We start from the raw sequence: 22502 nt of genomic DNA, 5'->3' as shown, positions 1-22502 counted from the left end.
TACTGCACGCAGAACCGTATTGTTCGTCCATTTCATTATGATTCTTCCTTAATCCCCCACTTTCCAGCAAGGGGCACCCCCGTTACTGACACTTGAAATGGGAAGTGAATGGTCAGGGACTTTGTTAAGGACCCCTGTGGCCAGATGAAAGCTAGTGGTGCCACCTGAAGAGGCCTCCCACGGGCCTTGTGTAAATACTACCTTAGAGTAAGTGGTCGTTTAAAACTCCTCAGTGTGGATCTGGGCTTTATCTTACATAAACTTCAGAATGAAGAGAAAATGAAATGTTTCAGGGACCACCACCTCCCACAGGCTGTGCTTGCACGTCTTTGTACGTACCTTAAGTAGCTTGCTTTGTCTGTGTGGTGTCTGAGAAGTTTATCTTTTCCTGTCCTACCTCTCAACATAATGTAACCAAAATTGGAGTTTACGAATGAAAGAAGGCGTGGACGTAAAGACTGTTAAATAACATAATGTGAATGTAGGCTGAGAACTACTGGGTATTTCTGGTTAGAAAGAAGTTTCTTTCGTTCTCTTATCTTGCCAAGAGTGTCAGCGCACACCGCTGCCAAATCACAGTCAGCTTAGAATCTACACACTGAGTTCCCCGTAACAGGAGCACCATAGGGCTAGAGGTTTTAAATAGCTGCCATATGATGCCAATTATAAGCTGTCAGATGATACCAATTATAACCCGGTGCTAGTTTGCAATCCTGAGAACCTAAACAGAGTGTAAGCCAAAATGGAGGACGGTCCTGTTTTCTATGGCTTTAAAAACATTTTTATTACAATGTTTGCTACCTTTTTTTTCTTCAAGCTCTTAATCAAAGTGTTTTTGGCTCTCCTAACCCATTTCTATATCGTCAAAGGAAATAGAAAAGAAGCAGCTAGGATAGCAGAAGAGATCTATGGTGGAGTTTCAGGTAAAAATATATGAATTTATTCCAACACCTAAAAAAAAAAACCTCCCTGGTAATTCACAGGAGGCATGTTTCTAGAAGGTTTTTTACATTTATACTTTGTTTTTTTATGGGTAGTTTTAAAAAATTATTTAAGTTAGCAATGTGATGTTGATCATACTAGCTGGTGAAGGATTTTCAGCTTTAATATTTGCAAGTGGGTAGTTCTTTTCGCAGTCATTATCTAAGAAGTAAATAGAGGCTTTCTAACAATATTTGAGAAACGTTAATTCTGTTAACCAAAGGAGGTACTCATGTAAGGATTATTTTCTTTGATATTTTTAGTCAAATCTTAACAGTTGATTCTAACAAGATGTTATCTCCTCAGGAAATAGAATGACCAGTACCTTTGATGAAAAGCAGCAATTGTGACATGTTCTAGTGCTGTTAATTACAATTTGAATTGATTAGCCATTTGTCACTCAGGAAAATCCTTCACTAAACCTACTTACATGGTGGCCTGCAAAGCATGTTTTAGCTTATAATCTAAAACAAAGGTTATTGTAATAGAAAGTACCAGAATTTGGGTAAAACATTTTAAAATTGCGTGTTTGTAGAAATTCATCTGTCCCCCTTAATTGTAGTAAGTGAATCAGATAGCCTTGTTATGCTGGGGGTGTCACTCGATAGAGAAGTATTTGTTCATAAACAGAGTTGAGAATTCCCTGTGTATTTTTAGTCTTCTTAGGGGTGCCAGGATTACATCATTCTTTATCTTGTATCCATCTCAATTTGCATCCAAGATTCGCTTTCAAAATACTTGTACTATGTGATTCCAATACACTAGACAACTTTGAAGACATTAGACAACAGCAGTTGACCCAAAGAAATAAGACCTCCAAAGACGAAGCATCAGAATGCTTCAGTTAGCTGGGGAAAATGACAAGAATCTTGACATTGCAGAAAGTGTAAGGAGGCCTGGACTGTGGAAGGCAGTTTCTTTTGGGGATTACATCTGTCACACATTTCAGGGAGGTATGTTGCCTTAGACTGGTGTGTTTTTGTTGTTTATGTTTCTCTTTAGATTCACGTTAAACATGGTCTGAAAAGCTATTTTCTAATTGCACATGTAAATCTTTGGCAGGGCTGTCTGGAAGTTTTAGTCACATAGTTTGGATGTTCTCCTAGATTTATCATCCTCATGGTTTAAATTAGGTCAAGGCTAACCAAGTCAGTACTGGTGAGAGTGTGTTAAAAATGTTTTCTCCAGCTACTCGTGTGCATTCTTTCTATTTTGTCTCCTTAATGAAGCATGCTTTGGAAAAGGTTTTATAATAGTCAAAACCTATACTAAACATGCTTCGAATTAAAATCTGGAGCCATAATACAAATCTTTTAAATAAAGCTTTTTCATTCTTTAGCTCAACTGTCTTGACTTCTTCAAGTTCCTAGGATAATGTTTAATTTGCAAGTAGCAGTATCACAAGGTCAAAACTGTGATTTTTCAATTCTCCTTAAGATGTGGCGGGAGAAGAGTGCAGGTAGTGTCTTAGTTTTGTATCCTTCCTGTGTTTAGGTAGATGTATGCATGTAGATACACAACTATATGTGTGTGTCTGGACACATACCACACACGTAGAAAGAGCATATTCAGATTTGGTAAATAAGGCTTTCTAGAATAATGTAGGTGTTCATATGCCAGAAACAGTAGTGTTCACATGACTCTGTTTTTTGGGACACCATTAAAGTCAGATACTATATACTCAAGTCAGACGTCAGAAATTAAGAAAATTTTACGTAAGTAATCAACCAAACAGTTTCCTTTGTGGCACATTGGTGATACAGCTATTTGGGGGGAATTGGTGACATTTAATTAGGAAGTTAGCTAATTGGCTTATGAAGTGACACCAGGAGGTGAAATTTCTTGATTTGATGGCCTGTTATGTTTTATAAACTGTCATCACTGCCATCAAAAATGAGGGCATGGGGCCCTCCCTGGTGGCGCAGCGGGTTAAAGCGCTGCACTGAGAAGCTAAAGCCACTTCCGCATGAGTTCAATTCCCGCCTGCCCCGGAGGTGACCACATGGCGTGGCAGACCTCTCCTGACCCGCCCGCTGCTCCCCTCAGCAGTGTACTTCGTCCATCTGCCTGTTCTGCTCCCCACTCTGTCTCTGGTGAAGCCTCTCGCCGCCCCTGAGCCTCTGGTCTGTACCCCAGCTCTGTATGCACAAATAAATAAATATTAAAAAAAAAAAATGAGGGCATGGCAGTTTAAAACAGCCAGGGCAGAGCTGAGCGCCACTGGCTGCCAGCTCCAGCTCTCGGGACCTGCGGCTGGCACCACACCTCATCAAGTAGCCTTATTTTGTTTTGGCGCTATGTCTTTGGGCCTTTTTTGTTTTGATATTTCATATCCTGGAGACATTGTCCCATATGTCTTTGTGGTTTAAGCTACTGAACCACAAAGATTTGAGTTGAACATTGGTTGACTGTTAATAGTTTTGATTTTTCAGGCTTTTTGATATATCTTGTTTAGAATATATCTGTATCTTCAAGTTGGGAGCTGTCATCGGTCCTTGGCTGACCAGTATCTAGGGCACCTGGGGGATGACTGGATTCTGTGTGCAGCCTCGTAGGGGTGTCTGTAGTGGGACATGGTGTATGATTTGCGACCTTCGCTAAGTTAGCCTGCGTTGAAGCTCTGCTGAGCACCATGACTGTCATCAGATTTGGTGGCAATAAAGCAGGAACAGGCTGAGGAGCTATTATCCGCAGCCTGGGCCAGACGCGCCAGCTTATGTAGACGGCCATGCAGCGCGCCTCCCCTCCCCGAGCGGTTAGATATTTCGGAACTGAAGTGCAGATACTCACATTAAGGGAAACTACAAATAAAAATAGTGCGTTGATAAACCTGAACCCTAAGCTTGTTTTGCTGCCAAAGGAGTTTGTATCAAACTTGGAAAAACTTGGTTTTCTGAATTTGCAGGATTTTACAATTGCAGAGAGGAATGCGACCTTTTTTGAAATGGCTGTTTAAGTTACGTGTAGTTAACTAGCAAAGCAGTTCTGTTCTAGTTGCTGCACTTAAAATCAGTTGTCGTCATGGCTGTGAAATCAAAGGACCGACTTGCTTTTGTGGCCACACCTCTGCAGACTCATCCTCCTTGCCCTTCCTGCCCTGCCCCTTGGACAGGATTTTCCTGTCTTTGGCCCCTTCTTGCCCAGTCCTCTACTGAGCCTGTACTCTCCTTCAGCGTGGCTGGTTGTCTCCTCAAGCCTTGGCACGAGCTTCCTCTGCCTGTTACGTAACACAAGTGCCTGCTGGTGTTCCCACGCTGGCCAGCCAGCCCGCCCTCTGCAGGAGGACCCACCCTGCCTTCTGTCAGCCCCCTCCCGACTCCGCCCGTGCCCCAGCTCTGCTGCTTCTATGGAGTCACAGGAGCCTCCTAACACACTAAGGAGCTGCCTGTCCATCTCCAGACTGGGCCTGAGCATCCTGCAGCGCGTGTATTTTAACACACTGTTATTCTTGTCTTTCAGATGACTCAGGACTGGCTGGCTGTCCTGGGGTTCTGCCCAGTTACCTTTACTTTCCTTAAAATATCATTTGTAGTAGTAGGCTCTTGCCTGTACTTGAGTTCAAAACTGAAATTTCTTTTTTGCGGCAGAAGGTACTGCTTCATATGACTTGGGGAACTTGAATACATTATGTATGCTAGAGATCATAAGCAGTTCATTATTTTTTTAAACCTGTATTATCAAACACTTAGTAGATTCAGGAAGGGTAGTAATTGCTAATTTAAAAAAATAGAATTTTTATCTTGAATACTTAGAACTCAGGCAGCTTTATTCCATCTGAATCAGTTTTGTTATCGAAATCTGATTTTCGAAGTTGTTATGAAATTGTTATTCAAAGAGCTCGAAAACTGGAAATATGAATGGCACTCTGAGAAAAAGTTATAGGGGGAATGAGAAAGGACTGGAACGCTTTCTGTCCACCTCATCAGGAGCCAGTAGACATATTTATAGAGTAAATATCTCCATACTGTGCTTGCAGCCCTGTGACACAGGCAGTCTGCCAAATAACTAAAAATAAACTGCCTTCCAAGAGAACTAGGGAGTCCTACTTAAGCATTCGTTTATTTGGAGAGCTCAGTTGCATATTTCCTGAAAGGAATGGAAAAAGTCCCTGGCTGCCAGATAACTTTTAGCCCTCATTTCTCACAATTAGCTCAAATTTGCAAAACAACAATGGGAAGAGAGAGAGACCTCCAGGCAAGGAGGATCTAAGTCACAAGCCCACCCTGGTGGGGTCTGTGGAAAGGTCTGTGAAAAGCCCTCAAGGTCCTTTGAAGCAAGGGCTGCAAGCTGTGACAGGAAAGTCACATCCCTGAGAGTGGCTTCCGTCCAGTTGGGAAACAAAGGATTTCGACACAGAAGGTACCTCTCTCATGCTGGGCCTGGAGGTGAGGGGCGTAGAGCTGCCACCTGAGGAAATCTACCTGGATAGGCAGGTTTCAGATCCCCTCACTCTTCCAACCCAAACTGGATGAGTTCTGAAGCTTCCCAGACTTGGATTTCAGTCCCATTTGTGCTGCCATCTAGAAGCGAGACGTCGTGTGGGGCTGAGGGCTGGTCGTGCATGTGGGGGCGCTCCACTTCAAGAGATGAGGTGCTTCCCTCGCCTCCTGTCGTGAGAGCCAAGGGATTGGGCTCCATGCAAGGGCGCCTGGAAGGAGGGGAGCCTGGATTTTCTGTCCTGCTGGGAGTCTGCCCAGCCGGCAGCTTCCTGAGCTGCTCCTGCACTACTCATACAGGAAAGAATTGCAAAGCAATGCGTGGTGAGGGAGAGGCCCGGGACGACCCACCGTGGCCCCTTTCTGGTGGATTGGAAGTAGCCGCAGCAACTTGCCGAGACCTCAGCGGCATGGCGTGGGAGTGGAGGTGTCACAGGATGCTGTATTGATGCGGGACCTTAGGCGAAGCGGCCAAATGCCGGTGCCAGGGCTAGGGGCCTAGCATTGAGTCGTGGCGCAGATGCAGGCCGCCAGAACTGGAGATCTGCGGTCAAGACCAAGGCTGGACTGGCCTCTTCCAGCAAGCAAGGCGACATCTCCCCTGCACTCCAGCTTCCTCCCACTTCCTAGAGCTGGCAGCTGGAGAAGGAATGTGGGGACCTGTGTGCAGCACACACCGATCTGCCTCCAGCTGCTTGGAGGCCAGACGCAGCCCTGTGTGGACGACATAAATCTAGACCAGTGCACAAATGCTAGGCAAACGGGCAGTTTCACAAAGCAAGCTCACTCAGGCCCCAGCTCCCAGGAACGCGAAACTGCGTTCTGTCAGCACTGTGCCCATGGTGCCTCCCTCCCATCAGCCCCAGCCCTTTTGCGACTTCTAACTCCCAAGGTGAGTGCAGCTTCCTTGTACTTTCTACCAGTAGAGTCATAGCACGTGCTCTTTTGTGTCTCACCTCCTTGGACCTGCATGATGTTTGTGGGGCCTGGCCAGGCTGTGTGGATGGGGAGGGTGTTGCGGGATTGGTGAGTGACCAGAAACCGGATGAAGAGGAGGTTAAGGTCTCTGCTGCCTGGAGAAAGGGAGACACCAGCACCCTTCGGGGGCAGGCTTGAGAAAAGATACGGCCATTTCTGCTGCTATTCCAAGTTAATTATGAGGAGTTGCCACTTAAATCTTGCTCTTGTGTTCCAATCAACTACCTCTCATTCCTCGAGGTGACTGGGGGTACCTGGCTGTCGTTAGAACAAAAGACTAACAAAGCCACAACTGGGTTTGCCGCTGCGGTGGTCAGGTGCTGAGCTGCCCTCCATGGCTCAGCCGTGGGGACACACGGTCCCTGCAGCCCTAGCGCCGAGGTCCATTTTCAAGAGCGATGAGGCCACAGGACCATGTGTCTGATGCTCACTTCGTAGCGAGCGAGATGGAGATGTTCTCAAAGAAAACCAGGGCTGATAAGTGGCGGATTCCACTTCATGCAAATCATAAATACTGAAGAGATTTAAAATGACTCCACTCATCAACTTCTAATTGATCCAGGAACAAGTGGAAATACAAACGATCCCTTTTTGTGTTAAAACTGGTATCTCTTTTCCTTACACACTCGGGTCAGGAGCTGCAGTTGCCTCTGTATGTGCTCGTTTGTATCTGGGAGCTAAGTTCAAATAATGACAGACGTTCAAAAACCGATACGAACAGTACCAACATTCCTAGTTCTCTCCACCCAGAAACCCCCTTGGTGTTTACGCAGCTGTGCTAACGACAATGTGCTTGGTAGCCAGAGGCTCCACCCCAGTCACCTTAGATGCCTCACCCTCCCTCAAGCTGGACCAGTTCCTTAGCCCCTCCTTGAATGGGTTCCAGAAGAATGTACCTCCATCTCAGTGGGTTCACGCTGTCCTGATGCGATCTGGGCTCTGCCTTCTGAGCAGGAGATCTGGGCTCTGCCTTCTGAGCAGGAATCGCCCAGAAGCTGTGTTCTCATCCTGCTCACTCAAGAGTACATGGTGTTGCTCGTTGTGTTCCATCCCATGGCACAGTCTGTTCATCGCTCCTGAAGTTAACTTTGATCTCTTGGGGAAGGTGGGGAAGAACAGTTGTGTTCTGCTGTAAAATTACCCCCATTTCAAAAAAAAGAATTACCCCCATTTCCTTGGTAGTTAGTAATTATTTGGTGGGGAAATAATTTGATATAAATTCTATTTCTTCTTCATTTATCAGTTGGCATTCTCTGGGAAAGAGTGTTCTCGCTATTTATAGATTTGTTTTATCAGTGAGGACATAAGGATCCCATTTTATTTATTTTAAAAAAAGATTTATTTATGTATACAGAACTGGGGTACGGGCCAGAGGTGCAGGGGTGGTGAGAGGATTCACCATAGAGTAAGGAGCAGAACAAGCAGATGGACGAAGCACCCTGCTGAGGGGAGCAGTGGGCGAGAGAGGAGAGGTCTGCCACGCCATGTGGGTCACCTCTGGGGCTGGGATCAAAGTTGTGTTAAAGCAGCTGTGGCTAGCTTCGTAGCGCCACGCTCCAACCTGATGTGTCACCAGGGAGGGCCCTGAGGGTCTCACTTTGACAGGATATAATATCTCTTAACTACCATTATTTACTTTCATGCACAAATTCTCTCATATTTGGTGAAGCCTCTTCAGGCCAGTTTCTGTGTCTTTTCGGCATTGTTCATTGAGCACTCTTTTCTGGCAAGATGTCTAAGCCCTATGTCATGTTCTTCCTGAACCAGACCCCTGAAATGCATGATTTCTCCAAGGAGCCCTGATTTGGGTTTCCCAGGCAAGTACTATGACATATACATTTAATTGTTCCAATCTGAAGCCAACAATACACTGTCCATTTTAGCTTCCCTCTTTTTCATAACTCAGAGGACCAGAGAAGACACAATTTGAGTTTCAAGGTAAGAAGAGGTTCATGGGGTTTATGGGAATGTCTCTGGTCGTGAGTCTCATCCATTGAGGAAGTCCGGCTCTCCTTAAGGGTCTGGGCTATTTCATGTCCCCACACTTAACTCTTTGGCCATGCCCGTCCGGCCCAGGTGCAGGTGTGGCAAATTTGAAACGCCAGTCCTGACTGCAGTGTCGGAAGAGCACAGTTACGATCGAAGAATCGCCCACAGTTACAAACTGGAGCAGGTTTTCTTCCAAACCAATGATTGCCCTTTGGCTCGTTTGCTAGAGGGTAACCTTTCAAATGTCCACTTAAGCTGGTAAGTCTTGTTTACTGAGAAGAAGTTTCCATTTCAGAGGCTGCCAGAGAGCCCTGACCTGCCTTGTGTGCTTACTAATCACAAATGGCTTGAGGGCCTACCACCACCTGTGTGTTTTAGTGACCTGCAGAAGCCAGAGCATGGCCCAACACTGGGGCTCTGCACCCCCATCTTAGAGGGCGCTCAGGTGTATCCAGAGACTGGCTCGTTTCGGCAGAGAAAGCCGTGGGGCTCCACTGGCTCCTGGCTAGGCCATCGCTCACAAGCGATGAGTTTTGGAGGATTACGTCACTTTTCAAACAACCTTCTGCGCCATGATAATAGATACGCTTCACTACCAAAGCGAAACGACCACGCCGTGGGGCTTCAGAACAAAACTCTGTGGGCTCTTAGGTGGAGGTGAGCAGAGAGGCACGGAGGGGAGCCATGAAAGTGGGCAAGCTCACGGACCAGTTTTGCCTTCATCATGCCTTATTTAGAGCTGCCAGGTTAGGCACTGACCAGTGCTTAATTGAACTGAGTCTGTGGTGACTGAAAGGGCCCTTCCCTGCTCCCCTTCCCCTTTGTGCTGGGAATGGGTTATGCTTCCTCTCCACATACCCCCCTCAGAGTAATAGGCTGGGCACTCAGAGACCTCTCACTCTGCCAGGGGCAAAGCAGAGAGCTTGATGCTGTGCCCCAACTCCCCAAACCTCCTGTCATGGTGGGTGGGCATGTGAACAGACTGCAGAAGCAGATTCCAGACCTTGACACTGAGCTCGGTTTGCATTTCAGACTGTTGGGCGGACCGATCCCCGCTTCATGAGGCTGCGGCCCAGGGACGCTTACTGGCTCTAAAAACTTTAATTGCTCAAGTAAGTAAATGGGAAACTCCTTTGTGCTTCTGCCATAGTCAGGCCTCACTCTTACCAGCTCCAGCTGTAACTGAGGGCTTGCCTGTCAGGCCCCACCCGGGCCTTTCTAGGCCTCTAGAGTATTTCTTCCTGCCACCTGTCCTTTCTTGGGGAGCTGGCTGGTTTTCTGGCTTGAACAGTAAAGAGTGGCTTCGTTAGCATTTTTCTAGTGAATGAAAGAAAGCACGCACAGGTCATTTGCTCAGTTGCCTTCGGGCACCATGGACACAGAGCGATGAGTCCTATGTCCTTTCCACGCCCTACCTGCCACCACACCTCACCTTTTCACTATTTGGAATTGGAGCAACTTGACTCACCGCTCTGTGTGTGTGGTTTTTTTTTTTTTTTTTTTTTTTGCTGTCTCCTTTCCAAATTGTGTCACAGCTGAAGAAAGTAGAGGCAAAGATCAAATGGGCTCCAGATCTGGTAGTTTTTTGCTTGGTACTTAAATTTTCGGTACTTAACATTTGAGGTGATTAGAGTATTTTTTATATGTAATATGTTCACAAGTCAGTGATACAAAAAGTACACAGTACAGAGTCTTGTGTCCACCTCTTCTCTCCAGACCTCCCACCTCCTTATTTTTATTTATTTTTTAAAACAATCTTTTTTTTTTTTAGATTTATTTATTTATTCATATAGAACTGGGGTGGAGGGTGAGAGGATTCACCAGAGACAGAGCGGGGAGCAGAACAGATAGATCGATGAAGTACACTGCTGAGGGGAGCAGCGGGCGGGTCAGGAGAGGTCTGCCACGCCATGTGGATCTCTTCCGGGGCAGGCGGGGATCGAACTCATGCGGAAGTGGCTCAAGCTTCTCAGTGCTGTGCTTTAACCCGCTGCGCCACCAGGGAGGGCCAGCACCTCCTTATTTTTATAAACTTAAATGTTTTAACAAACTTACTCCGGAAATATTAAAGAGTTGCAGAGCCTGCAGCACTTTTGACTCGCCTGACCCCCTTATGTTAATGTTTGACACCGCCGGAAATAAGCTAGCTCAGCTACTACACACTCACTAAACTACACACTGCTGGGCTTTCAGCAGTGTTGCCACTGATGTCCTTTCTGTCTTCCAGAATCCAGTCCCAGGCCACATTATATCAGGCGTCTTTGTGTCTGAGTGGCTTCCTAGGTGTCGGTTTCTGCAGCTGCCAAATGTAGCAGGAGCTTTCTTGAGCGAGAACTCCAGTCTTTGCTTACTGTACCCCCAGTCGTCACCGCATGCTAGCTGAAAATGTCAAGTCCTACTTTTTGGCTTTATTTCGCCTTAAGGTGGTGTGCGCTTGAGTGAGACTTGAACTAAGGAGCAGAAGCTCCCAGGGGTCACGCTGGCCGTGACTGACAGCTGGAGTGCCTCAAGTGTTAGTAGTGATGTGAACTTTCTCATCACTGCCAAGGTGACCCCTTCGGGTCATCTTCAGGCCTACCCCTTTGGGCATTTCCATCATTCCTGGGATTCTGTGTTTGCACTGATCAAATTTTTTCCTAGTACGTTGCTGCCATCTTGTGGACTAGTCTGTTTCTTATTTTCTTGAAATCCTATATGGGAAAAGAACAGGGAAAGACTTTTCTGATTATGTTGGATACACAGTTTGAAATATTTAGGACAGCTTTAGAATAGCGACCTCATATTCGGGACATGGAAAGGAACAGGCCCAGGGCGGCAGAGAGGGGCCCTCAGCTGGAGGGACAGGCAACAGAGGCGCCCCGGTGTTCAGCCACAGCAGGGGTGCAGTCAGCACCAGAGGCATCTGGGAGGAGAAGGCACGCAGGTAGGGGTTTGGGATTCATGTACTCCAGCCTTTAGCAGGAAGCAGTGAGTTCCTTTTGTCCATCATTCCCATTTGCTAACCCCATTGTCTCCAAATTGTAGGGCGTGAATGTGAACCTCGTGACAATCAATCGGGTCTCCTCTCTCCATGAAGCATGCCTCGGAGGTCACGTGGCCTGTGCAAAAGCTTTGCTGGAAAACGGTGCCCATGTGAGTGCTGCCCTACCCACGGCCTGGCTGCCCACGTGCCACTGCCGACGTCTGCAAAGAGGAGGCTGTGTGTGCTGGTGGTGGGTGTGGGGGGCACACTCTGAAGAGGTGTGGCCCTGTCTCTGAATCACAGGCCATGTTGCCAGCCAGTGCTCCCCTCTAGAAAGGAATGCAGTTGTAAAAAGTGGCTAGCTTCTAAAAATTGAAGCCCCACACCAACGTGATGCTGGCTTCAGAAAGGAGACTTTGTTAGAGAAATGTCAGCCCGGTAGCGAAGTTTACAGATTTGCTTTATTCAACAGTTTGTGGAGTGAGCAGCATCCGGTCTAGCTGATAGGCAACAGCACCCAGCAGCTGGAAGACTTTTCTAGGGAGCAGGAAGTAGGAAGTGATACCAGACAGAAATGCGGTTGGTTCCTGCAAGGTCACTGTCCTTGAGGGCAAGGGCAGAGCTGCTGGTAGCGGCCTCCCTGATAGGTCGCTCCTGCCTGGTTGGCTGAACTTCCCGTTTCTGGGAGAATGGGAGCTGGAGTTAGGCTAAGTCTCGGTTTGGGGACAAGGGACTTAGCATAGCAGCACTACTTGGGGGCTGTTATCCTGTTTTAACAACTTGAATTAGAGTGCTCTGAAAACCGACCTTGGAAAATTGATAGAAAAACTTTAAAAAGAGCACATCGTAAATGAATGACATTTAAAATACACTCTTAATTCAACACGGTAAACCAGTAATTTCTATTGAGCAAAATTACCAGGCTAGAGTAGCTTTTAATGAATAATACATTTTGAGAAAATTACAACATTATCTTTATCTTGTCCTTAAATTCTGGCCTCTTATCAAAGAGTGATGGAGGTGCTATATGTCATACAGCTATCAGAAAAGAACTATAAAATTACAACTAAACATCTTTAATTGCTAGGTGTTGCTTTTGTGCTTTTTCCCCCCAACTCAGTTCTTGTCTTTGACTCATGACTTGCAGTGTTTTTAAGAGTTTAATGAAGTTTTTTTTTTTTTTTTGTTCTGGTATGGCAGTTGGGTTCTTACAAGGTAGAACTGAATATGAAAATCTTGGGTAGAATGATTTTCCTGATGTGATCCTGGTGGACCATTTCCATCAGGTAGCGCTGCTGGAAGCTACCACTTAGTTTCCCATGTGTAGTGATGAGTCAGGGCCGGGCAAGGGCCATTCCCTCAAGCAGGTGACTGGAGCCAGCTGCAGATGGCTGGCAGCCATGTTGAACAGCGTAGGCTGAGGGAGGAGTAAGTGCTGCACCACCTCAGACTGGCTTTGTGGGGGACAAAGACAGCGATAGAGCATGGTCCCTGGTCTTTGGCAATCTTGTGAGGAAGCAGTCAGTAAATATTACATAATTTGAGTCAGAGTGAGAGAAGGAGTAATTGAAAGTTGGTCAGTCAATAGTCAATAGGGTCTCTCAAACACAATGCAGTCATGTTCCTCGTGTCCTCCCTTTAGGCCTGTGTCCTCCTTTTGGATGCCCAGACTCGGAGACCAGGCAGAGTGTCTTCCTGAGAGTCAGCCCGTTTCTTCCAATTCCCCACTTAATTAATCTCAACATCCCCTCATTTTATTTCCTGAATATTTTTCAAGTCTGTGCTCTCCACTGTGATCCAAGGTATTGATTATTGTATCAAAATGATCTCTTTTGTGTTTGTCTTCCCTGAGAGAGTTCAGCCAACTCAAGGAGAGGCGATTATTTTACTTGCCTTCTTTTCCAGAACGTTGGCACCTAATAGGTGCTTAACAAATACTGATCTGAGGGAGAAACTCACAGGGAGAAGCGCACAAGCAAACCATCTCCGCCAAGTGGTTTTCAGTGAGCTGCGTCTGTGGGTGAGCACTGCCTGAGATGTGCGTGTGGACACATTTCCGCTGACGTGTCTCAGCCAACCCAACAGCTCAGCTTTAACTTTACAATTCAATGGGGCTCTCCTGGCACGAGGGAGAAATGCCACCTTTGGTCTTGAAACAAGGATGCGCAGGGCCTGATTGTCACAAGCCCATACCCAGAGTTGCCCAGGCCCAGTGATTTCACATTGAATCCTCATTGTCCTGCACATCAGCCACCAGGAAGCCTGGGCCTGCTGGTTCTTTCTAGTCTGCTGCGCATCCTCAGATGCCTCTCCACTGCGCTGGTTCTCACACACGCCTCGCGTCCTCCAAAGGCACTGAGTCATCCATTGCTGGCTATTTTGGGCATGCCTTTGGCGAGTTCATGGTCTCTTCAGGAGTCAGTGCTGGCATGGGCATTTTCATATGGATGATAGTAAACTATAGTGAAGATTTCGTGGCAAGGACAGAACTGTGGGGAATTGTTGGGGAGACTTTTTACAATGGCACATGTTGGGACCTTAGGCTAATTGGTTCTCTAGCACTTGTGATTCCTGTCAGGTTTGTCCATGACTGGGGAGGGAGAGGATCCCATTCTGTATTCATGGAAAATGGAAATTGTTGCTGCCAATGTTTGTTCCCTGCTCCAGAGTTCCAGGCAGTGTTCTGTGTGTCAGGCATAGAGTAACTCACTCCGTCTGCCCAGTGACCTCACGAAGTCGATTCTTTATGATCCTATTTACACATAAGGAAATACAGGCAGAGAATGTTAGTATTCTGACCAGGGTCTCTAAACAGATGAAAGGGCAGCTGAGATTGGAACCCAAGCTCACGATTCCTCAGGCCGTGTTCCTGACCCCCATCCAGGATCGCTTCTTGACCTTCCGGAGATGCCTACGAGTCTGGAATACCCCTGAATACATTTTACAGGCTTTGTCCCATTTTACCCCACTTGTGATATTTATATTTGTGATCGCATTTATTGGTAAGAGTTGGTAGGCGACTGGTGTCTAAAAAGCATAATACCATAGTGCCCTGGGAGTCCCTGACTAGTTGCCCCCATGGGAGATTTCTCCAGGCAGCCACCGAGGAACACACTTGGAGACAGTGGTGGAGAAAAAGCACATCTTTGCACTCTCGTTCTCATCATCAGGTCAATGGCGTGACGGTTCACGGAGCCACACCCCTCTTTAATGCTTGCCGAAGCGGGAGCGCCGCCTGTGTCAACCTGCTGCTGGGGTTTGGCGCCAAGGCCCAGCCGCAGGCACACCTGAACTCACCCATCCATGAGGCGGTGAAGAGAGGTGAGCCAGCCACTGCATTGCTTGTGAAGCACCTGTGGGCTCCCGCCGGGCCGGCCTGCACCATCAGTGGTGCTGTGTCACCATGGAAGCACCACCCAGACTTTCACCTGCAGCCTGTGTGGCTTCCAGATCCTGCAGCATTCATTCCGAATACCCAGGGTTGGAGGTGGGGTGGGGGGAAGAGGGGCATGGAACAGCTGCTTCTCACCAGTCCCATTTCCTGGGGAGTCTCTCCACAGGCCTTTCTGCAGGGGTCCCACTTCTTTGCTTGTGTTTGATGACTATGGATGAGGTCTTTATGTTTTTGTCCTTACTAGAAAAGAACAGTGCACCCCCAAAGCCGGTCAAATACTAGCTGCTAACATAATACGGGATGGAAGTATCTGAGAACCAAGCTGCTAGTATCTATGATGGAAAATTAAACATAATGACTCTAAGTGAGTTGATGACTTCGAGGTCCATGGTTATTGAGAAAACCTTGCAACTTTAAAACCCCATAGTGGAAAGCTTAGTTCAGCGTTCTGAGTTACTTTTCAAACAAGGGAAAGGAATATCTTGGAGGGATTTTGAAACTATATGCATGGGAAGGTCAAGGTCATCTGTAAAGCTCACATCCAAAGAGCAACATCTGTGTCCCAGCAGTGAGTCACTGTTCATGGTGAGATCAGAAGCACAGTGGCAGGTTCCAGCCCTCTAGGACAGTGACTTGCTGGGCTAATTGGAGATGAAGGCTCCACTTCCCAGGCAATCGTGAAAGATTGGCCCCGGGCCAGTCAGCAGGTTGCTTGGTATTGTTTCAATAGTGGGTGACTTCAAATGACACAAAAGACCCAGATCTCAATGTATCAGTGCTTTTGATTTCCTATACAGATTTAATAAACTCTCATTGAGGAATTACGGATGTTGGTCATTTCCTAAATTGCAAGTAAGTTCTTTAAATTTTGGGTAATCTATTTGTATTTCCATCCAGGCAGTGAAAATGGATAACTTGGGGAATTGGTTTGAATTATGGAAGTAATTCTGCAGTGCTTGGATGGTTATTATTGCTGGCATAGACACATGAATTCACGTGTCTATACATATTTTTCTCTATCATAAAAACATTTTAGCTACCAGCATCCATAGGCTCAATTAACAGATTCATTCATTTTAGATACTGTTATGTTAATTTTAGTCTTTGACTTTTAATATTCACTTATTTTAACCGAAGAATACTTAATTTAACTCACTCAGTTTCTTCTTCTGGAAAAAAAAACAAGGCAGGACTTATTAAATGTTTATTGACACCCTATCTAATCTGCCAGGGTACAGATTAGATATCATTTCTGGATTCTTACAGCTTGAAACCTGTCTGAGTAAGTTGGGTCCATTTGAATCAATAATCCAAGCATAGTATTTACTTCTGTGAACAAATACTTTGACCTTACAGAATCCTTATTTGTACATTTTAATGCACATTGATACTTAATCCAAAATTTGTGATAAATCCAGCAGGTTGGAGATGAAGTTTACTTTTATGTTATCTATAAAGAAAAGGTTTGGTTAAATTAATCAGCAATGATAAGATTTTAAAGGAGACACTTAAATCTTCAAAGTGAACAAACTCTTTACAGTGCCTGTCAATACCTCTCCTGAGGTATTGACATTTGCTTCTGAACCAATCTTTCATGTATGGAGGATTCATCAAGGCTTCTATTCCTATTCCTCGGGCACCCTGTGTAAGGTGTATGCTTGCTTGCACAGTTCTTAGTAACCCCTGAATCTGAAAGGTGTATAAGTATGTTCTATACTTGAGGCTTTGTATTAATTCTCATAGGTATCTTCCAGGTTAACCAAAATAAGTAGGTTTTACAGCCAATGTTGTATGCATGGGTAAAGAAGGAACCAGAGATTTGTGGTGGGGAGGGATCAGGTCTAGGCCTGGGATTGGAGCCCTGGCTTTTTGGGGTGATGCTAAGGTGAGTCACTTACCTCTCTGGGCCTAGTAGCTTCCATATCTAGTCTAGTAGCTTCATGCTAGTAAGTAAGTGATTTCAGCTATGCCTGTGGAGTCCTGCGCATAGCTGGCAGTACCTCAGAAGCTGCAAAGAGGGGTGTGGTGAAAGAAGCATGGGGACCCTCTGTCTTTAGTGATTTTGTTTTGGGGATTTATACCTAAGATTTCCAAAAATAATTTCTATCCCCCCCAACCTAGGCTATTAGAAGTCCATTTCAGAGAGGCAGTCCTGTAGCTCTGGAACAGTCCGTGTTTCCCCCATGTGAGTGAGGCTGTCTTCTGTTCCCCCAGGCCATAGAGAATGCATGGAGATTCTGCTGGCGAATAATGTTAACATCGACCAAGAGGTGCCTCAGCTTGGAACTCCACTGTATGTGGCCTGCACCTACCAGAGAGTAGACTGTGTGAAGAAACTTCTAGAATTAGGTAACTTCCAGAACTCTTTTCATGAGAAGAATCCATTAACTTTGCTGATTTTCAGCAGTTGACAATTGTTTAAAACAGAACTTCTCTTGAGAAATAAGTGTATGTGTTTTTTAGTTCAATTTCCTTTGATGCTGGCTCCATTTACGCATTATGGTTCTCCTTGGTGTTCTTGAGAGAGAGCGAGAGTCTTTTTTCCCTTAAGTTCTAAGAGGAAAACATGCAATTTCACTGACCCTTTTTGAGTCACATGCCCATCTCTGAACCAACCCTAGTGGCCAAGAGAATACAACGCACTGCTTGACTTAGTCCTAGATTCCAGCAATGAAAGGCGTGAGCTGGCCATCCCAGGGTGTGGTTCCCTGGAGTCAGAGCTCAGTGTGCTTCCTAGGAAGATGATGGGTGATAAAAACAACACGCAGCTGCCAAACTTAGTTGAGGACAATCCTGCAAAGTTTCTTAGTCATTTTTTTTTTATTCTAAAAGGCACATAAAGAAACTGAGACTCCAAGCCACAGCCAGATATCTTGAAACTACTGTTTGGTTAAAGACTCCCAAACTTAGCACGGCCGTGAAGGTGGCGATGGTAGTGAGAGCTTTTACCCAAGAACTTTAATCTCCCTGATCTTTTTGGTCTTTCTTATCTCCATCATTTACTGCCTCCAGCAGTTCAGCAGACTTGTTTTTGAACCCCAAATAATAGGAATACCAAATAAACTTAGCTTTTTCCTTTTGTCGAAAACCAAAATATGGTATACGAGTCGCTGCACATATTTTTGTGCCTTATAGGAAAGAAAGCTTGTATTTAAAGTGTCCACAGCTGGATTCATCTTTTCTTATCAGAATTTTTGAAACAGTCTAAGAAAGTCTTACTGAGGTTCACATGTTTTCAAGGCTGCGTCGAATATGCCTTGACACGCCAGTACCTGTAGCTGCTGTATTTCGGGCTCACGGCCTTTTGCATTGATCTCCTGTTGGGTCATGGCCCTCTGCTTTGTTCAGGAGCCAGTGTTGATCAAGGTCAATGGCTGGACACCCCCCTCCATGCCGCCGCCCGCCAGTCCAGCGTGGAAGTCATCCACCTGCTAGCCGACTATGGGGCCAGCCTGACATGCCGGAATGCTCAGGGCAAAAGTGCGCTTGAGGTGGCGGCGCCCAAGAGCAGCGTGGAGCAGGCGCTCTTACTCCGAGAAGGTGAGGACGGCCAGCTGCGTATGGCTTCCAGACGTGCCTGCCTTCTTGTTTCTCCCCGGGGCCGCCTGACCTTGTGCCTTCTCGTGTGATTGGGGGCAACGTTGTGGCATCGTCACTGAGATGGGGTGTTAAAATGCTCTGCAGGTTCACTTATAAGCCAAGGGCATTTACACGCGCTGCTGTGTCGCTCTGTATTTCCCCCAGCAAGAAACTGGTCAGAGAACTGTCTCTACCATGCAAAGGTTGAGTTGCTGTGTCTTTCCTGCCAGGAGTGCACACGTGGGCCGACTAAGAGTCTGCTTTGTATGCTTGGGAGACAATTAGGGGCCATCAGTGATGGTTGGAGAGACACTAGGGTGGGCACAGTATGCATTTCACCACCCAGAAATGAGAATGGCAATGCCATTGACCTGTTCTCCAGATGGAGGTGTGTCTGCGTGTCTCCTGCCTCACTTACATGCCCACTGGGGGCCAATGCAACTGCAGATGCCAGAAGAGAACAGTACCTGAGCTTATATTGGCCACTTGTATACTTGGGAGAATTTGAAGCCAATAATGGCTGTTTAACTTGGCCTGTGTCAGGCACTGAGCCAAATGCAAGACCTAGATTAATCTCACTAAGTCCTTAAAGCTTTAAATTTCATGGTAACTGGTACTCTCGCAGCTGCAAGTGAGTCAAGAGAAGCACAAAGAAATTGGCTTGTAGAAACTCACATGGCTACCAAGGAGAGCTAGGGTTCCCGCCAAGTGTCCGACTTCAATTGTGCACCCTTAGTGTTACGATGCCTCCATTTGGAATCTCCTGACCCGGTTTCTAGGGGGCGAGGAGTTCTTGCCCTTTACCGTTCCCACTGGAAGATGACCTTCCTGATGGAATGCTCGGTTGACATAGGTCTGGCAGCCAGATCGGCGCTGCCTAAGCTGTAACGTGGACTAGTCACCCAGGGAGCTGCTTAAGACGTAGACAGCTTCAGGAGCTCTGGGTGGAGCCCCAGACTGTACGCCCACTGGCTTCCAAAGCTGCAGACATGGCTGGTCGGAGGCCTCACTTGCAATGCCATTGGCCTAGATTATTCCTGAAGCCCATGCCATGAGCGAGTGTTCTTTTATTTCAGTCTCCACTGGAAGAATGATGAGCTTCCTTCCCCACTCCCCATTTAGAAATACCAGGTACTTTCTAACTATGAGCTGCAAACATGGCTTATAAAAGTGACAGTTCTTCTTGTCTCTCACAAATGTCTCCAGGCCCAGGATCTGTATTTCTGATAGGCACCTTCTTGTGTCCTCCATCTTCCTAAATACAGCTGCTATTCTAGAAGGAGAGCACCAGCTATGTCAGAGTTCACACTAGGCACTCCGGACAGCTGTTGCTTTACTGTTTTGTCAAGGAACTTTACTTGGGCGGCAGGTAGAGAAGCCTTCTGTTCTGATTTCCCAGGACCCGAACGAAGGTGATCATTTGTTCCTCCAGATAGCTTTCTGTCACCAGGTGTGTCCGGTGATGTCGATGCAGGTATTATCGGGCTGCAGTCACCACTTCCGGATGCTGTTACAGTAGGAGTTTCTTAAAAAGGAAATCTGTGTAGTTTGGTGATTACATAGGTCTGTTTGAAAAGTTCTTTATTGAGATAGTCAGGTGAGGAAATGCCGGGACATTGCAAATGCCCCTGTATAGCCAGTATGGCAGCCAGAGCTCATTCAGGGCCTGACGGGGTCTGATGGGACCCTTGTGAGCATGGAGGCCCCTCCAGGTGTCGGGGGGAACCTACCCGGCACAGCCTCATGAGCAACTGGGGCCAGGGGCCCGGGAACCCAGCGCCCTCCTAACACTGCATCTGCGACCCTGCAGGCCACTGTCCTGCGGCCACACTCCCACTGTTGCCCTGACTCTGCAGCTGTCTCCTGCATGCTCAGTGTGGCCATTGTTTTCTCCTCAGCCTGCACATCACACCCACTGATGTACGAATGGGGCATTTCCTCCAAAGCACACACCTCACTTCTCACTTGCTTCCTGCAGTATCCCTGGTATCACATTCATGGGGATCTACTTAAAGAAGCGTGCCTGGCCCAGAGGGCAAATTGCAACCCCTTGTGTGTGTTTAGCATCTGCTGCCTCGTTCTGGAGTTCCCATACCCATCCAGCTTGTCTTAAGCTTCTGGAAAGAGTCAGCCTCTTCCAGTCCTTTGATCTCCCCTTCACCCACCCCAGCCCACCAGCATGTGGTTCACACCACCTCTCTTCCTCCTCAGGCCCGCCTCCTCTTTCCCAGCTCTGCCGCCTGTGTGTCCGGAAGTGCTTGGGCCGAGCTTGTCATCAAAGTGTCCACGAGCTGCATCTGCCCGAGCCCCTGGAACGATTCCTCCTGTACCGGTAACCTCACCTATCCAGGGACAGATGACGTGGAAATAGGTTGTTGCCTGCTGTTGCCAACACCCGGTATAGACGCCCATCAGCTAGACTTTCAGTATCTGCAGATGAGTGATGCCAGTTAGAGTAAAGCCCTGAAAAAGCCGGCTGCTTGGGGGTGAAAACGACCGGTTAGGTTATTGTTCTCACTAACCAAGGGCCAACCAGAAGGCTTTTCATTTTCGTCTCTTGTTGTCAAGAAACTTTACAACAACAGCTGTGAAGTAGAGTGAAAATAATCAGCTACTCTTGATGCTTCATGATCTTCAATTATGTGAAGGTCAACATTCTGAATATCATCTAGATGCATGTAAATCTGAGTGAATAAGAATAATGAATATAAGTGTTCTGACATGTGTTCCTGATTTAGTTCCTTCCGCTTTCCCCCTTTTCTTTCTCTGTGAATAAATGTCTGCTATAATTTTGCTTTCCTGGCCTTTTATATATGTATCTACAGATGCTAAATACTTTGAACACTTCACAGTTAACTGAGATTTCATTACTCAATTACATTGTGGTTGACAAAGGGTTGTTGGAAGAGATTAGCTCACTCAAATGTTGGGGTTTCCTGCTTATTCTGATAATAAATGCTGGTCTTCAAAGGAAATCATTCTGGGATTGAGCAACAGTGGGTGCTCCTAACTACTGAGCCCTAGACTGCTGGGAAAAGCTTGCTACCCAGGCATCCATCAGCTTACTTTCAAGGACAGGAGCCTCAGGATTTTTGAAAACATGACATGGTGATGCCAGTCACCAAGGTAGGTTCAAGGTGGTCAGTATGGTTTTTGCGAGGAGGGGCCCAAAATAAGTACAGAGGTGTACTAAAAAAAAACAAAAACAAAAACAAAAAACAGCCTCCTTCTTGCTTTCTTCTCCTCCCCTCTTTCCTCCTGCTAACTACCTCCCCTTCTGTCACCCCTTCTCCCCCCCTTTCTGTGATCTTAGAACATGGAAATTGAATAGATTTTAAATAAAGGTAAATACTACTGTGATGGTTCAGTGGCCAGTAATGTTAGTTTCTAAGAGAAATCTTTTTCTTAGTTGATCCTAAGATTCATTCCAAACACTTCTCCCCCACTGTTTCTCAATTTCTGATTCTCAACTGGGGGCAGTTTTGTCCTACTTCCACCCCCCCCCCCCACTAAGGAACATTTGGCAAAGAATAGAAACATTTTTGTTCTCAAAGGGGGTGGAGTGGGGGTGGCTGGGTAAAGGTGAGGGAGTCCTAGGGCCTGAAGGGGGGTGATGAATGGGTTGCTACTGACATCTAGTGGGTGGAGGTCAAAGATGCTGGACAGGGTAGCTCATCACAGCAAAGAATTGTTGGGTTCAAATGATCAGTGGTGCTGGGATTGAGAAGCACTCCTCTAAGCTTATAGTATTCAGTAGAGAAGCTATTTAGCACTTGTGTCTCATGAACACATGAAGCAGGCGTAATTAAGATGTGCTATAAAAATGAAATACACACATTTTGAAAATCCGTTTTAAAAAAAGAATGTGAAGTAGTTTCCTAAAGATTGTATTGTTGATTATACTTTAAAATGACATTTTGAATATATTGGGTTAGAAGATACCTCCTTCTATCAGCAATCTGACCAGAAATATATAAACTCCTGAAGAACTTGTTTTTTGTAAATGGCCTAGGCAGACAATTTTCATAAATCTTGGGGAAGGCAGGGGATATTACAGTCCATGGAAGGAAGTAATTCAGTCTGCTTCAAATATTAATCTCAGGTGATACATGTATTTCAACATATGAAGAGTTCACCTACATACAAATCAGTAAGAACAATGTAGGTTCAGTAATAGGGAATT

At 46.3% G+C, this 22502-nt stretch overlaps 1 protein-coding gene across 3 annotated transcripts; it reads left to right on the top strand.

Moving 5' to 3' along the window:
- The first annotated feature begins 742 nt into the window (after positions 1-742).
- Positions 743-20774, top strand: ASB11 (ankyrin repeat and SOCS box containing 11, E3 ubiquitin protein ligase). 3 transcript variants are annotated; one of them, XM_004689868.2, is made up of 7 exons: positions 743-923; positions 9417-9496; positions 11409-11516; positions 14517-14667; positions 16955-17089; positions 18089-18280; positions 20531-20774. In XM_004689868.2, the coding sequence occupies exons 1-7, from the start codon at positions 743-745 to the stop codon at positions 20653-20655; spliced, it is 972 nt and encodes a 323-aa protein (XP_004689925.1). In that variant the 3' UTR covers positions 20656-20774. The 3 variants fall into 3 exon arrangements, with proteins under 3 accessions (XP_004689925.1, XP_004689926.1, XP_004689927.1); XM_004689869.2 differs by having other exon boundaries at positions 9417-9500; positions 11461-11516; XM_004689870.2 differs by lacking the exon at positions 743-923 and adding an exon at positions 1817-1934.
- The last annotated feature ends 1728 nt before the right edge of the window (positions 20775-22502 follow it).

Source organism: Condylura cristata, unplaced genomic scaffold, assembly GCF_000260355.1.
Source record: "Condylura cristata isolate star-nosed mole 26May11 unplaced genomic scaffold, ConCri1.0 scaffold00027, whole genome shotgun sequence".
In the NCBI taxonomy this organism is placed as follows: Eukaryota; Metazoa; Chordata; class Mammalia; order Eulipotyphla; family Talpidae; genus Condylura; species Condylura cristata.
The sequence above is the reverse complement of the archived record's forward strand: the minus strand, read 5'-3'. Positions and strand labels throughout refer to the sequence as shown.